Source organism: Branchiostoma lanceolatum, chromosome 7, assembly GCF_035083965.1.
Source record: "Branchiostoma lanceolatum isolate klBraLanc5 chromosome 7, klBraLanc5.hap2, whole genome shotgun sequence".
Classification (NCBI taxonomy): domain Eukaryota; kingdom Metazoa; phylum Chordata; class Leptocardii; order Amphioxiformes; family Branchiostomatidae; genus Branchiostoma; species Branchiostoma lanceolatum.
Window position 1 is genome coordinate 11,958,857 of NC_089728.1, and position 14,738 is coordinate 11,973,594.

The 14,738-nt window shown below is 43.9% G+C and overlaps 1 protein-coding gene and 1 pseudogene across 1 annotated transcript; one reads left to right on the forward strand and one right to left on the reverse strand.

Annotated features, from left to right (window-relative positions):
- Nucleotides 1–48: 48 nt before the first annotated feature.
- LOC136439332 (glycine receptor subunit alpha-2-like) lies at nt 49–9,064 on the reverse strand. Its single transcript, XM_066434700.1, has 8 exons — nt 8,383–9,064; nt 5,804–5,871; nt 3,742–3,968; nt 3,154–3,236; nt 2,242–2,391; nt 1,939–2,112; nt 1,312–1,670; nt 49–1,133 (listed from the first exon to the last, which is right to left on the reverse strand). The coding sequence occupies exons 1-8, from the start codon at nt 8,594–8,596 to the stop codon at nt 963–965; spliced, it is 1,446 nt and encodes a 481-aa protein (XP_066290797.1). The 5' UTR covers nt 8,597–9,064; the 3' UTR covers nt 49–962.
- Nucleotides 9,065–11,647: 2,583 nt separating this feature from the next.
- Nucleotides 11,648–13,428, forward strand: LOC136438423 (very long chain fatty acid elongase 6 pseudogene; annotated as a pseudogene).
- Nucleotides 13,429–14,738: the final 1,310 nt, after the last annotated feature.

Here is a 14,738-nt window from a genome sequence, read left to right on the forward strand (position 1 = left end):
ATGAGGAAGCAACCACTGCCAATTGATCCAGGATTTACACTATGAAACTTTGGTGATAAATATCTCTTTCCCTTTATTCAATGCAGCAGAATTCCATTCTAGTTTGATATTTCTCAATTGTCAGGCAAACTTCCTAAAATAGTCTTTAGTTTGTGAGGCTGTAATTACCATGGTGCACTTCCAGATGACGTACCTGAGAAGTCTGATGTAAGACGGTATCTACACTAGAGTAGTAATGACATCATCTACAATACAATACAAATCCCTATATATGACAGCCATGCCTACCCCTAGCATCTATTATGTTTTTTTTTCTTGGCAACTGTGTAAGATAATGTGTATAACGTTACATATATATATATATATATAAGTGAATGTTGATATATATCATGATATATATCATGATATATATTGGTTCAATGCATTCTAGACTACATGTAGTATTGCCCACTTCTGTACAATAGTTAGCATTTAGAAGGGTAAACCCAGGCAGCATAGCCTTCACCCATATGCCCCAACTCGCGTTTGTCATCTTTGTAGATAGGATTTGGATGGTTGGAATGCACGGTGGTGACGACTGCACAATCTAATGATGTAGACATCTGGCGCCGTCAGAACAGCGGTATAAACAGTCAGAAAATTGTACGTCATTATCAAGAATCGACCGGTAAAGCGCCGGTCTTGGAGGCTTTAGATGGTCCAATTGTTTGGAAGATGCCTTCAAAGCTTTATTTTCTCCTCTTTCTCCAACTCGCGTTTGTCATCTTTGTAGTAGGATTGGGATGATTGGAATGTACGGTGGTGACGACTGCACCATCTAATGATGTAGAAATCTGGAGCCGTCAGAACAGCGGTAACAGTCAGAAAATTGTACGTCATTATCAAGAATCGACCGTTAAAGCGCCGGCCTTGGAGCCTTTAAATGGTTGGAAAATGACTTGAAGAGAACTTTACTTTCTCCCCTAGATGTCTCTGGAATTCAGATACATCACCCAATACAGGAGGTTGAAGACCAGGAAGGCGATGGGAAAGGCCACCCTGCACGCGTAGTCCATTTTGGTAGAAACGTTAAGTTTTGGTAGCGTTCTGTCATAAGCGCCTTCCTTCGAATCCATTTGTCCATCTTCCACAGCCTGTAAAGGAATCAAAAAATGTATTCAGTGTATTTTATGATTCTATGTAAAAAAAAACCCGCTGTATTTGAACAATGCAAGCGTAGTTGAAGTCGCTGTTAACAGCTGTGTGACATGCTATCAGTTTTATATCAGCGGGATAGCCGACATTTTTTATGATTTTCAACAGATAAATCACCTCCAGAGAGCGTGTCCTCGCATCGCGTTTCATTTCTTGCCTCCGCATGAAGTCCACAAAGGCGAACTCCAGGAGAACGGCACACGTGAACAGCTCGCACGCCACCAGCCAGACGTCCACTGCGCGTGCGTACGATACCTGCGGCATGGGCGCCGTGCGGGTGCTCTGTGACGTCATGGTCAGCAGGGTGGTGATCCCAAGGCCGACACGAGCCGGTACGGAGCCTCTATCGATCCAGAAGGAGACCCAGGACATGACGACAATGGCACCTGATGGGATGTACATCTGCAGCAGGTGGTAGGACAGCCGGCGTTGTAGGAGCAGCTGGATCTCTAAGGCGGTGTAGGTGAACCTGTCAGCTGTTCGTGGAGACGAAGGCGTTTCAGTGCCAAGGGCATGGGCATGTAAGCAACTCCCAGGATATGTTGTGGCGCGTTTGGATTGGTTGTTGCAACTGACAAAGATTTTGAAATAGCACGTCTGCGTATGGTACAAAGGCAAAATGCAACACTCAAAGTGAAACGTTTTCTTTTCATTTTTTAAACTTGGTACAGGCGTTATTCAGTCGTGTTATAACTCCTACACATCTGTATATACATGTAGCAATTCATGGAATTATCTGCTGACCTTTATCCACCAAACTGCAGTTTTGCCTTTGCTTGCTGCAGTCTCCAGCAAAACGGGAACAGAACCCGCACTCGGGATTGTCGGTCCGTATGACACACGACTGCAGCCGACTGGAGAAACACGTTTCCGCGGCGGAGTAGTCACATGAGACAGTGGAGTATGTACACCCTTTCCCTGCGATGGGAGGACCAGATTTTCGACTCAGGAGATGATAAAGATATTACCTTACCAGTTAACGTTGCACCTATGAAGACCGTGATTTTCCTTAGATACTTCAAAGCGGACAAGGATTGCTTGGAGTACCTTTTGATGTAGGGCTGAATGATGTCACGTAGGACTTCAAGTCCACTCGACTCAGCTGGAACTGTGAGTGGAGGGATGTGATGTCCGATGTCAGAGGTGCGTCTCTCATCCAGATCCCAGGGAAGCCCCAGGACAGGCGGATTCCTTCAACTATGGGCATCATAAAAATCCAATGGAGAGTTTGACATACATTGTACCATTTCAAAAGCCCTTTTTACGATCTATGGCAAAACCTAGCCTGACTAAATCGCGCCCCTAGCCGCTGGCCTGACGGATACCGCCCCCTAGAAGCCAGCGAGAGCTTGTGTAAACACAGGCTATGGCAAATTATTCATGAAGAATGCTAGCAACCGGTGACTACTTCTCAACTATTTTCAACTTTTGGTATGTTACCAGCGTCATTCCCAAATTAACACTGATTCAGAACACCTTCGGGAGGCCGTGACGTTAGGGGGATTCTTGGTGAAAAGTGACCCTCTCAAGCTCTGCCTCCTCCGCCAGGTTGATATGGGTGTAGAAAGTTGGATCCCAGACGGTTACTATTTTTTTACGGTAATAACCAGAATTGTAGCGTTATTTGTCGTTCATGATTGTTTACAGGTGGGTTACAATGACATTAAAACTATCACGAAAGAAGTTTTGTTTTGTTTTACCCAGAACTTTCTGACTAGAATTGATGCTAGCTATAGCCGATGAGGAATTTCCTGTCAAGAAAGTCATCAAGCCAAACCACCTCCCTGTGTGCTCACCCAGTCCCACTGTCTCGGGCCGCGAGACTTTGTCAATACCAAGAGGTGTCTGTAATATCTCATTGGCGGCAAAGTCAATGCTAGACAATGAATGACATATTACTACATGGGGAGCCGATGTGGGTAATTACGTTGGGGAGAGGAGAAGGTATCGATTACTTACACCCATCCAGGACTATGGTGCAGATCTGTGTGTCCAGAGGATATCTGCGGAGGTCCATCAAACACTTCACAACAACGCTGAACCTGTGGGGATGGGGGAGACTTGTTATAAATGATGATAATCCTTACTGCAAATTAAATTCATGCTCAAACAAATGTCAAAGGCCAACTGCAAGTGACCAAATTAACAAGGTGTCTAATCTACTATAAGACTCTATGACAATTTTTGAATTCTAATTAAATCTACAATTGTCCAGTGGTTTAGATTTGATTTAAATGTCATTATTGCATCCTGGATGTCTAACCTTCACAAACGAATGTTAATTACTGCTGTAGGGGTTGATTTGATAAAACAGCCGGACAAACGTTCAAGTGGGCACGTACTCATTTAGCCCTAATGAAGACGGAGGCTCCACAAAAAACGGAATACGTGCAAAGTACGGCGATGAAGCAAATTACCAACGGCACATCTATCTAGCTACTAGGCGTACTGACGTCTGTTGGAGTTTTAGTTAATTTCGTTTCTAAAGGCGTCGTAACCGATACACATTGAGGGCAACGCTAAAAGGATAAATGGTTTCAATATTACTTTAGTTGATGGTTGACGAGTCCCTGTGGTGATATCCATGTGTTCGAGGCTTGGTGCGATTCCTTCTCGTAGGTGAAGGCCTGGACATCCTTGGCGTTGGCGAAGTCGACGTGAGGCGACCATAGGATAATATCAGGAGACAGTGATAGAAAGTTCTTCCCAGTCAGAATTTCATTAAGACGGTCGTCTTTCCATTCTTGTATGAGCACCATGTCTACCTTGAAATCCTGGAGAATTCATGTGGATATTTATCACAGAAGGAAATGAGAAAAGATGCAATAATTTTTTTGTTGAAGATCTATCCCTCGACAGTAAACCAGCAAGGCAATAGAACCAGATAACGTAAAGCTTGTTGGCACGTCTTGAGCACCATTCGCTCGTAAAAAGTCAATCTAAACCTAATAACAATGAGTCGGCAATTAGGCATAGCAAAAATGTTTTCATAATCAGAACTCCCTGTCAAACGTCCATATCCGCGCTAAAAAAAACTCACAAATCCCGCCATGTATATACTGCACAGTTTGTTACATCCGGTCGATAAAGCTGCCGGAATTGGTGATATGACCGCATGTCAAGCTGTGTGAATTACACTCGGGTTTCTCGCTTCAAAGGAGTTCTTCATTTCACCAAACAGGAATTGCCCAGTTGAAGAAAAGTTACCATCCCATTGGTGTTTATGCATAGATATGAATAGACTCCATGACTGTAGTGAATTCCACTAACTATTGAATGTTCTTCAGGATATTGGAGAACTTTGAAATGACAAAACGGGAAATGCGAATGTTGAGAACTTCACAATGACTTTTAGTTCGAAGCACATCAGTAGTTCATTCATTGATTTTACTATTTCTTCTTTCTGCTCATGACGTGGGATCGGGGGTCAATTTCAGTGATTGCTTGCCTTAGGCGTTCTTTCAAACAATTGACTGTTATACACAGTGGACTGTCGCGATGGGTATACCTGAGACCTTAGGTGCATTCACAAATGCTTGATCTGCACATTTCTCTACTTCCATTGGGATTTCTAAGGAGGAATACATCTATCACTGTCAAGTTGGGAGGTTATAGCTTATGGGGATGTACGACGTTAAAGAGCACTTGGAGCTCTAGTGCACCCTTCCAATTTACGTACCACACTGCAAAACTAGGTAAATCAGTCTAGTCTTTTGGACGCCACAGACCTAATCAAAGCTGTTGGGTGGCCACTGGATCAGTACCGTCACCATCACGTATCACGGAAAATGATCGCTGATGATCACTGGCCGATGAGCTAGATATTGGTCTGCTATCAAAGAGGCACGATATCACTCGCTAATTGAATCTCGTCTTGGGCAGAAATCAATTTCCCATCCTCTATAACCCAGTAGGAGATATGAATAGATAACGAATTGTTTGTGACATGTAGCCGTTCAATCGTTAATGACCTGCCAATAACTTCTGAAATAGGCCAATTGTACCCTATAGACTTCATGGCCAGGTGATAGATTATACAATTTGAATGGCCAGTATTCGTCATCGGCTTTGCGAAGCAACTGCTAATGAGGTTCACAGAAAATGATCGCAAGTAGTTGAAGATGGGAAACTTTGCCGATTCTTGAGTTGATAAAAGTGAACTAGGAGTGCGGAAAACACTAAGAATCTAGGCATATTGACAGTTACAGGACCGGAGATACATTAACAACGGGTATATTGACTTTGTTGTAGTTTTAAACATCGACATATTTCATCGTTATAAATACCTTACATTTCTGTCCATAGACATGATTCTGCAGCTGTAGCTGTGGCTGTTTGTTAATGTGGGGCATTGGGAGATACCTCAAATTGGCAAATTGAGATGACCACAATACTTACCACGAAAACATCTCCGTAGAACTAACGGGATATGAGCTTTCTCACACTCTCCTCTGTAGGTGACCAATATCAAGTTCTAGAATAATAACCTATTTTGCGTGTGGTGTAAGTGGTGTAAGAATCATTGAGTGTACCAAAATATACCAAAGGAGTAGACTATAAGTTTTACGAAAATCTACCCGGTGTGGTATGGTTAAAAATGGTATCTCACCATAGTTTTCTCCGACACCGACCCAAAACTGTCCAGGTGCGCTGCCACCGTGACATCCAACCAGCGACCTGGAAAGATCGGATGAGATAGATAGAAGGGTGGATGGATGGGTGGACAGATACGACGTTCTTCTGTTATGTTGAATGACAGTGAAAAGTCGTAGCAATTGCCCTTTGGACTATTGGTGGTACTCGGGGTCATGACGCTGTGTGAGGGGCTGTTAGTAACAATGCATGTGCAGACAGTTCGACCAGATGAAGGCGGAACCGTTTCTAGATTGGGCGGCCCTGCTTGCTAAATAGCCCCATTCCCGCTCCGGCGATGCCTGGTCGCATCAGCAAAGTGGTCGATCCGAGAAGCTAAAGTATAGTTATCTTCAGTCTTTTGTATATGGCAAACTGCAAGTCGTTCCACGGAGAACCATTAGTAGAAATGCCCTAGGTATGATCTGTGCATTACGATTTCTGTAATAAGACCTAATAACCCTACAGTTGCTTGTGGCATAGCAATCGCCACGCTAAGTGGGTGGAACGCTCGTTAAACTTTCCTCACAGTGCGCCATTTTTCATTCCCGAGTCTTCTTCCGGGGCTTTGTGTCCACTTAAATCTGCTGCTTAATGGGGCGAATCGGCTATCATCCAGAAAATTTGTCAACTTCTGCAAAGCCAGCCATCACTAACAGAAGTATAATCATATATGTTCTTTGCGTTACGCCTCCTTGCTATTCTCGGTTGACTGCAACTTCGCATTCAAGAAAAAAACACTCATATGGGAGAATTAACTTTCAGGAAAGACGTTTATTTTCCAGCAGATGTGTCTCTTCCATTCTCACATGCATTTGATATCCAGCATGGTTTCACTACTTAATGACGCAAGTGAGTCGTGTACCGTCGCGAAATCCATCGCCAAACGTCTGCAATGACATCGGCATTGACACAAGTGAAGTTTTATCATATCCTGAGGGTTCCTGTATATGGTACTTGCGATCGCGAGATCATCCTTGGTTGGTGTTTATGATTCACGAGTCAATCAGGAATTCTGATACTTTTCGAAGATAACACATCGGATAATATACAATATATCCCATTCATCATCCCAAGGAAAGTATCTTCTTTCAACATCGAATCCATCTAATGTACAGCGCGGACAGACTTCTCGATTAAGTGTTTGGTCGATCCATCATAGTCCTCTAAAATACAAAGAGCAGCGGTTAAGGATGTCAAAATTTGACTTATTGCACTTCTTTATCTGCAAGGCTACACACACCTGATCGCAATTAGATTCTTCATTTAAACTATCCGGGCAGCAGCTGTGAACTATGAAATTATTTTTTTTAAATAAATTTCTTGTTCAACTTCTTTATTTGAGCTTTGAGGCTGGTGTTATCAAAGAAACCTCAGTTACATCGCTAGTCTTCCTGCACTTCTTGTTACAATATATAAAGAACATGAAATAACACACGCTCGTCAAACTTTACAATTAAAAATCATCATTGTCAAGGTCGTGATTACGTAAGAAGGCGACAGTTCGCAGAGTTCAGCTTTAGAAGCTCTTGTAGATTGGGTCTCTAGTACCAGTGGTGACTGATTCCATATTGCTGTAGCTCTGTACTCTCCAAGCAGAGGTTCGGCTCCGACCTGTTTTTGACGTCTTTTTACGGTGTTTTTTTTTGGGGGGGGGGGTCCTATTTTTGTGGGGCTTTCTATTTTTTAAAAAGCTCCACAATAAACGCCTGAAAAGACGTCAGAACAGGCCGGAGCCTAACCTCTGCTTGGCGAGTAGTAGCTCTTTACATAAAGGACTTCTTCAAACATTTTGTTCTTGGCTTATCTAATCTAAAGATTGGTTTGGCAGCAAGGCGAGTTCTAAGCCTGTTCTGTTTGTTAACAGAACATACATTGACTAATCATACATACAGGTTTATTTGTGAGGACAATTCTCCTGAAGGTTGTCATTGTATTACATTCCCTCAATAATCATATATTGCCTTTCACAGACCATGTCAACTCCACCCGTGTGGGCAAATCAATCCGTACATCCGTACAAGCGTCTAGGTCTCGATTTCCGATGTGCTGTGCTACGATATTCATGGTTTCACCGGGCGCCACAGTCGGGCCCAATACATCAAATTTAGCTGTTAGAACACACCGTAGTCGTTATCAATAGTAATTCTATGACATTTGACGGCTTGCGGCTCCGCTTGAAGGTTTGTATGTGGCGTTTGACTGGAGGAATTCTGTTCCAGGAGGTGTTTCCTACAGACGGTGGACACCCGGATTAGAAACTAAGCTGTCTACCTTGAAGCTATCTTTCATATGACCTAAATCACAATTCACACACTTGCACAGAACGTCTGCAAGAACCATTAAGGGTTTGGACGTGCACCTTGGCATCATCTGGTGCATTTAGATTGTAGCGTTGGAATGACTCGCTGCGAAAGAATGTAAATAACAGTTTAAGCTGTATTTCTTGGTTTGGTAAATGTAACTATTACTAGCATTTCGATTTTCGGCAATGCATTTTGAACAATAATCTGTTTCTTAAGATGGCAACTATTTCACCATTGAGCAGTGGCCTACCTGGAGGTTCCGGCTTGACAGTCCAGTTGTGAGCTGCAGGGAGCTCGGTGATCATCGTAACTCCGCCGTTTCCTGATCCTTTAGCTTCACCTGCACCTTCATCATCTGGCCCGTCCGCGCTCCCTTCATCCATGACGGCGGCACCAGTGGCCAGCATCACCATGTAAACGGTGCCCAACAGGCAGAATCCCGAACTGCGCTGCCACGAAGACATCGTCGCTTCAGAATGGCAAAGCCGTGTGAAAAACTACTTATCTTTGATTGGCCGGTGTTTCGCGAGACTTCATGTGCTAGTCAAACGATCGTCACCCACGTCCGAACAAACGGACATACTCATTTGTACAGCAAACAAGCCGAATGACGCCTTTGATATATGCTGTCTTCTTGGTAGTTTGTCTTCCTCTCCGCTCCACCGTCATCACAGTGTTGCACATTGGGCTGGAAAATCCCAGCTAAGATCATTGGCACATCAATATTCTTCATAGCTACGGGATCTCCTCCAGGGAAACTATATCTGTTGTGAATTCTGCTGGAAAACAGTTTATTTCGAGACGCCTCCTAAATTACCCTGCAGGTCTTCGTTATAGCTGACTTCATTCCATCATTAATTCCCAAAGGAGGTGAGATTGTTTCGCGCGCTTTGCTTAAGCTTCCTTGACGTTTAGCCAGCGCCGCCAACCACAACGAGTCCAGCTTGGTGAGAAGTGAGAAGGAGCATCAAGGGGCATTCTGAGCAACCATTCGAAGACAAGCATTCGTCTAGAATCGATGCCCAAAGTACAAACTTTCCAGTACCTGATGAATTGTTGTATTAGTTAAACATTTGCATGTGCTTGTTCATTCCCCAGAAGGTAGACTACAATGACGAATCTCTAGATAATGAATGAATGAAATGCCTTTATTGCACGTTTATGCTCTGATGAGCTAAGTAGTACAGGTCATAGTGAAAAGCAGAGGCATAGTTACAGCGATAACAAAACGTGATATCTAACTACATCTAAAGACTAATTAATACCGCTATGTACAGGTTCAATTTCTTGTTGATGTATGAGCATACAGGGTTTATAAAATATGGCTTGTCTAGTTTCATAAGAAATATGAATTTTTCTGAGCTATCTAAATAACGAAAACTAATAAACTTATCCTGTATACAATTGAAGAGGATATTCCTCTCATTGTTGTATAGCGAACAATCAACTGCAAAATGACACTCATCCTCAATCTTACCTAAATCACAATATTGGCAAGCCCTATGCTCCGAAGGAATGCGGTTATGTCTGCCTTTTTCAATGTGTAGTTTGTGTGAACTGATCCCGCGTTTTAATGGCCCGTGCTGTCCCGGCGCGTGCGGAGGGATACTGAGAGAAATGGAGTGTGATGGTCGATTGGTCTGCCACAACCCGTAGTTGATGTCGACGGCATCTTCTTGGTACAAATCAAAGCAGCAGCATTGTTACCCGAGCGACGTGTATAGCCAAGCGGAGGGTAATGAGAATACGCTGCGCTCCCTCTAAGAGGTTCACACACCTCTTCCCCCGAGTAGTTCTTCCCCCGAAGCCGGACACCCTCTACAACATGTGTGAATGATTGAATAGTATATATTGCTATATACTGCTATATATGTAAATCCAGTACAACAAAGCAATGGAGCATGAGTTTAATTTGCTGCCCAATTATGACATGCGGAAAGAAACGGATTATTAGAAGGAGTTTCCATTGATTTATTGATTGACTGTAAGCCGTTCTTAGACAATGGCTTTCTCGTGTGTGTGTTTTTTTCAGAACGAAGTCTCATAACCCTTCTCGGGCTTCTTTTGAGAGCTCTCTGTCGTTAGATTTGTAATACAATGACCTCCCCTCCACAAAGCCTAGTGATATGACTTTGACAAATTTTCGCAACATTCTTTAGGGGCAGATCTTGGCTGCAGTCCCAGTGCCGCGGTCTCTTCTGAACCGCTTCTTCCCCGCAAGGATGTAAGAGTCACGGGGGTCTGAGATGATTTATGAGGACCTTCATCTTTAAGAGCATATGCACCTTTAGCGGTAATTTAAGTGTATGTCTGTGTGTGTGGGGGGGGGGCGTTCTATGTGGAAACTTGGTGTTTAATGACGCTAACCTAAACATTGTTCCTGGGTTTCTCAAAAAGCCCATAAAACAACAATTGCAGGACTTGGGCACATTTATCAGGACGATGTAGTTAGATGAACCCCCTTCAATTTCTGTAATTCCATGGGACAGGACTAAGGATCTTTATCATGGATCATGAATCAATATCATTAATGAAAGTTTATTCGCAAATACATGCCCGAAAGCTAATTGTAAGTGCGCGGGCGTGTGAAACATGCATGTGATAGAGACATAGGAAACAAACATGTCACAAGGACAGTGCTTAACATTATTGTAACAAGAGACTTACTCAAATACTAGTTTTAGCTTCATCAATGCCTGATTCTCCACAGAAGATTTGTAATCAGCACTATAACTGTACTGTGCCAAGATTTTTAATGGACGTTTATCCTGCATAGAATTCTTTCATTCCACACAGGGGGCGTGTGGTTTCTGTACTTTCAGCATCGTCATGACTAAGAAATTGATCAGTGAGTCGGCAGTTGTGAGGTTTGTTTGTGTCTTAGTGGCGTCCTCAAAAATTGGTGATTTGGAGTGATCGGCTAAAATACCATCGATCATGTAACGCAATGGAGAAGTAGTTCAGTAGATGAACTCGACTTTGAACGCAGCAGCCATGACTATATCATGTAACGGATCTGGTGTGGTAGAGACAAAAGCGTGCTTACATTGTTACCGGTTATCAGCCAGTTCTATCCGGATGCGCTGTCAATTCTGGCCAATGGCTGCGTTACCCAGCAGCACTCCGCATCAGTCAAATTGTTTGTAAGAACTTGAAGTGTTTGACCCTTGGCTTTCTACACTTTACATGACAAAATCACATTTCTACTTGTTAAGTTTCCAGATGCTTGAAAAATGGACAATGTTCAAGGATTTGTGACCAAAAGAAGAACGCCCAAAGTGAGTCTTCTTGGTTCTGACACCTTTCTCCACTTTCTTACGTTTGGTCGATATCGGGGCTAAGTAGAGACCGCTGTCTTCCCTGACAAGGTGTTTAACAGGTGCAAACACCTTTGTTTGCGCCTCCCATTAAGGATCATTATCTAACATTGCGCTATTCTCATAGCTGGAAGAATAAATTTAGCAACCTGGCGTCGTCCAGAGTTCGAGTAGTGCTGGTGGTACTCAAGGACGGAATCCTGCACGCACTCGCTGACTTTGCTCCACTCGATAAGGTTGAAGGATACTCTTCAGCAATGGCGGAAACTTCTACTATTCGTTATGACGATGTTCTTCCCTCTTTGTGGCCGTTCAACGCCGAGGCCGCTCAGCTGTGGATGTCCAGGAACTGGGGAGTGACGATCCCCTGCGCCTCCGCTTACCTGTTGGCGGTGTTCTTTGGGAGAAGGTATATGAAGAACCGAGGGAGGCTCGACCTTCGCCCGCTGCTGACAGCTTGGAACTCTGTCCTGGCCGTGTTCAGCACCATGGGAGCCCTACATTCCAACAGGGAGGTCGCCTCCAGGCTGTATCAGCACGGCATCAGGTACACCGTCTGCGACTCTTCTTTCTACCACGACGACTTGATCGGTTTCTGGACATTTCTGTTCGCATTCAGTAAAGTCTTCGAACTTGGCGACACTTTCTTCCTTGTCATACGTAAGCGAAAACTTCGCACCTTGCACTGGTACCACCACGCCTCTACCCTGGTGTATACTTCATATGCGTATGCCCACATGCATGGTCCGGGACTCTTCTCATTGGCCATGAACTACGGCATCCACGCACCCATGTACGCCTACTTCACTCTCCGGGCAGCCACAGTAGTCTTACCAGAAGCCTTCGCCGTCTGCATCACGGTGGTACAGATCCTCCAACACCTGAGTGGCTGTGCCTTTAACGCCTGGGCGCTCTGGATCGTTCTCCATGGTGGACAGTGCTCTGCCGGTGTTCTCGTCAGTCTGGTGTCCGTCGTCGTCTACGGAAGTTACGCCGTGATGTTCTTACGCTTCCTCGTCGACAAATATACCCAAAAAGACGACGGCAAGGCTGATTAGCAACACAAGTCTGACATTTGTCTTGTATGACTTTGATAAAATCTAATCGACTGCAGAAAACCACACCACAACAACACATTTTGGAACTTCGTGACTTTTAATTTCATGAAATTTACAAGTTTGCTCTGACATGAAAACTACGAGATGACGTGTTCTGAGAACGTTTGACACATCGACATCATCACACGTGACTGATCTATGGGGAGTTACCTGAAGTGGAGGGTCTGACTTAAACCTTTTAGCACACTCTGCGGGGAAACCAAGGCAGAGTCCAAGGTTTAAGGTCTAGATTCCAGCTGACGTGCAATGTTTGCCACTTAATGACTCACCACTTGAGGGGTCAGCATTAAGTGCTCTGGTGCATTGTCATATCGTAGGGACTAAGCAGAAATGACCATGTGGGAGGGACACTTTGAAGGATTAGCTAGGTATGAAAGGTTTGAAATAATGAAACTTCGCACAAACGAAATTGTTAAAACAATGTCGTACCGCAAAACAAAACTCGGGTATACACCCATCAAGCATCCATTCTGGTTCGTCCCTTGGTGGTTAACCCACTTGATATCAATTCAATAGGCATAGATACATCTCTTCCTGTTACTCACAGTGCACTCAGCGTCCTTGTCATTTCTGCAAATATGGAATGTATGCCATCACAATAACTAATGTGCTCAGTCAGTAAAAGTGCCGGAATGGGATCAACTACGCGGCGACGGAATCGTTCACGTGATTCCCACGTGGGGCCAGCGCGCCTTGACACGCGCTGAACTTTGATGGGTCAGAATGGTATTAAGTGCGGTTCCATATTCCCAGAGTTGCTGCCGTGGCAGAAATTATAGGCATAAAGCTGATGTGCACAGAGTGCGACGTTACATCTATTCCCATTGTCTGGTGATGTGGTGACTGTGTGATGCGTCTAGTGTGTAGGATAAATGTTGATATAATTTCAAACCTTGACTACAAATGTTGTTTTTTGTCAGAACCGAGCCTAACTATAGGGGGATTGGCAAATCCGGTCCAGGATATTCTGTGGAGGGTCCGTCCTGCCGGTAGCCACCATATGAACATTCAGTTCATGAACATTCCGTTCGTCCTCAACACATAATTCCTTCCTGTATGGTGACACTATGTGTCTGACCTGCTTTTCGAATAGTTAACGCTATCTGTACTGAATATAGCATTCATTTATGAGGTTTTATGTCCATTCTAGCATTCACATGTATCGAAATACATTCCAGTCGTTGAGTAAAATTTCCCGGCGGTCAGAAATGGCACTGCAGGAGAGGCTCACAAATCTTTGACTTCTAAGTCTTCTAAGTCTTCTAAGACTTAGAGGGCTTATACTTTTATAGCCTTAATATCATTCAAAAGAAAACAACATACTTGGCATAGATACCTAAAAATTGCCACGTTGCATACTGCAGATAAACACCACGAAAAATTAGCCAGACAAGTTGGCGGGATTTGTATGTCTTGTATGTCATTCCAGGTTGGGGGCATCGTTCTCCGCATACCCATACTGTTATCGTACAGGTCTCTTCCATATATGGACACTCACTCGTCGACCCTTCCTTCCCTCCCATCTTTGCAGTGCTAGTGAGTATGAACCACGTGAAATGAAATAAAGTGACATTTTGCACAGCAGGCTAGCGTTTATCAAAAATCCCTAGCTCGACAATTCTTGACCTCCCTGGGTACGAGCGTCATATCCTCCATGTTCCGGACACCCAGCTGTTGTGGGTAATCGTTCCCAGTGTGGGGGACTAGAACTGTGGGGTGCCGCGTGTGCACGCCCCAACAGGATCATATTTAATCGTCTGCCGCGCATGGGGTCATGATCTGCTCTGACGAGGCTCACGGGCATAAATTCGTGCATTGATGAATATTAATCTGTGGTCACATAGAGCTTGTCAAATCTCAGGCCCTTTCATCATACCTCTTTACGAGTTATGATTTTAAAAATACGAGATGTATCTATAAATAAACAGTGCAACCGATCAGTTTATAACAGCAGCACGGTTCACTTTTTAAGTGGAATGTGTGTGCGTTGTTCAGTGGTGATGTAACATGGCATAGCAATCTTTCTTCAGCTTCAGGGAGGGATGACGAGTTTCAGTCCAGCGGTCGGAGTTCTTCTGACAGGCGCCGTTTTGGCGAGAGCCACGCATTGGATACATTCTGATAGTTTAACTTAAAGCAATAATAAATAGTGATATTTTGGTGTAATGATA

Bases quoted from the DNA above. Each gene is read 5' to 3' on its own strand.
- LOC136439332 (XM_066434700.1), bottom strand. From the start codon at position 8,596: ATGTCTTCGTGGCAGCGCAGTTCGGGATTCTGCCTGTTGGGCACCGTT. The intron at 5,872-8,382 runs GTAGGCCACTGC...CGATCTTTCCAG, and splicing joins TGTCAAGCCGGAACCTCCAG to GTCGCTGGTTGGATGTCACG. The intron at 3,969-5,803 runs GTGAGATACCAT...TGAATTCTCCAG, and splicing joins CGGTGTCGGAGAAAACTATG to GATTTCAAGGTAGACATGGT.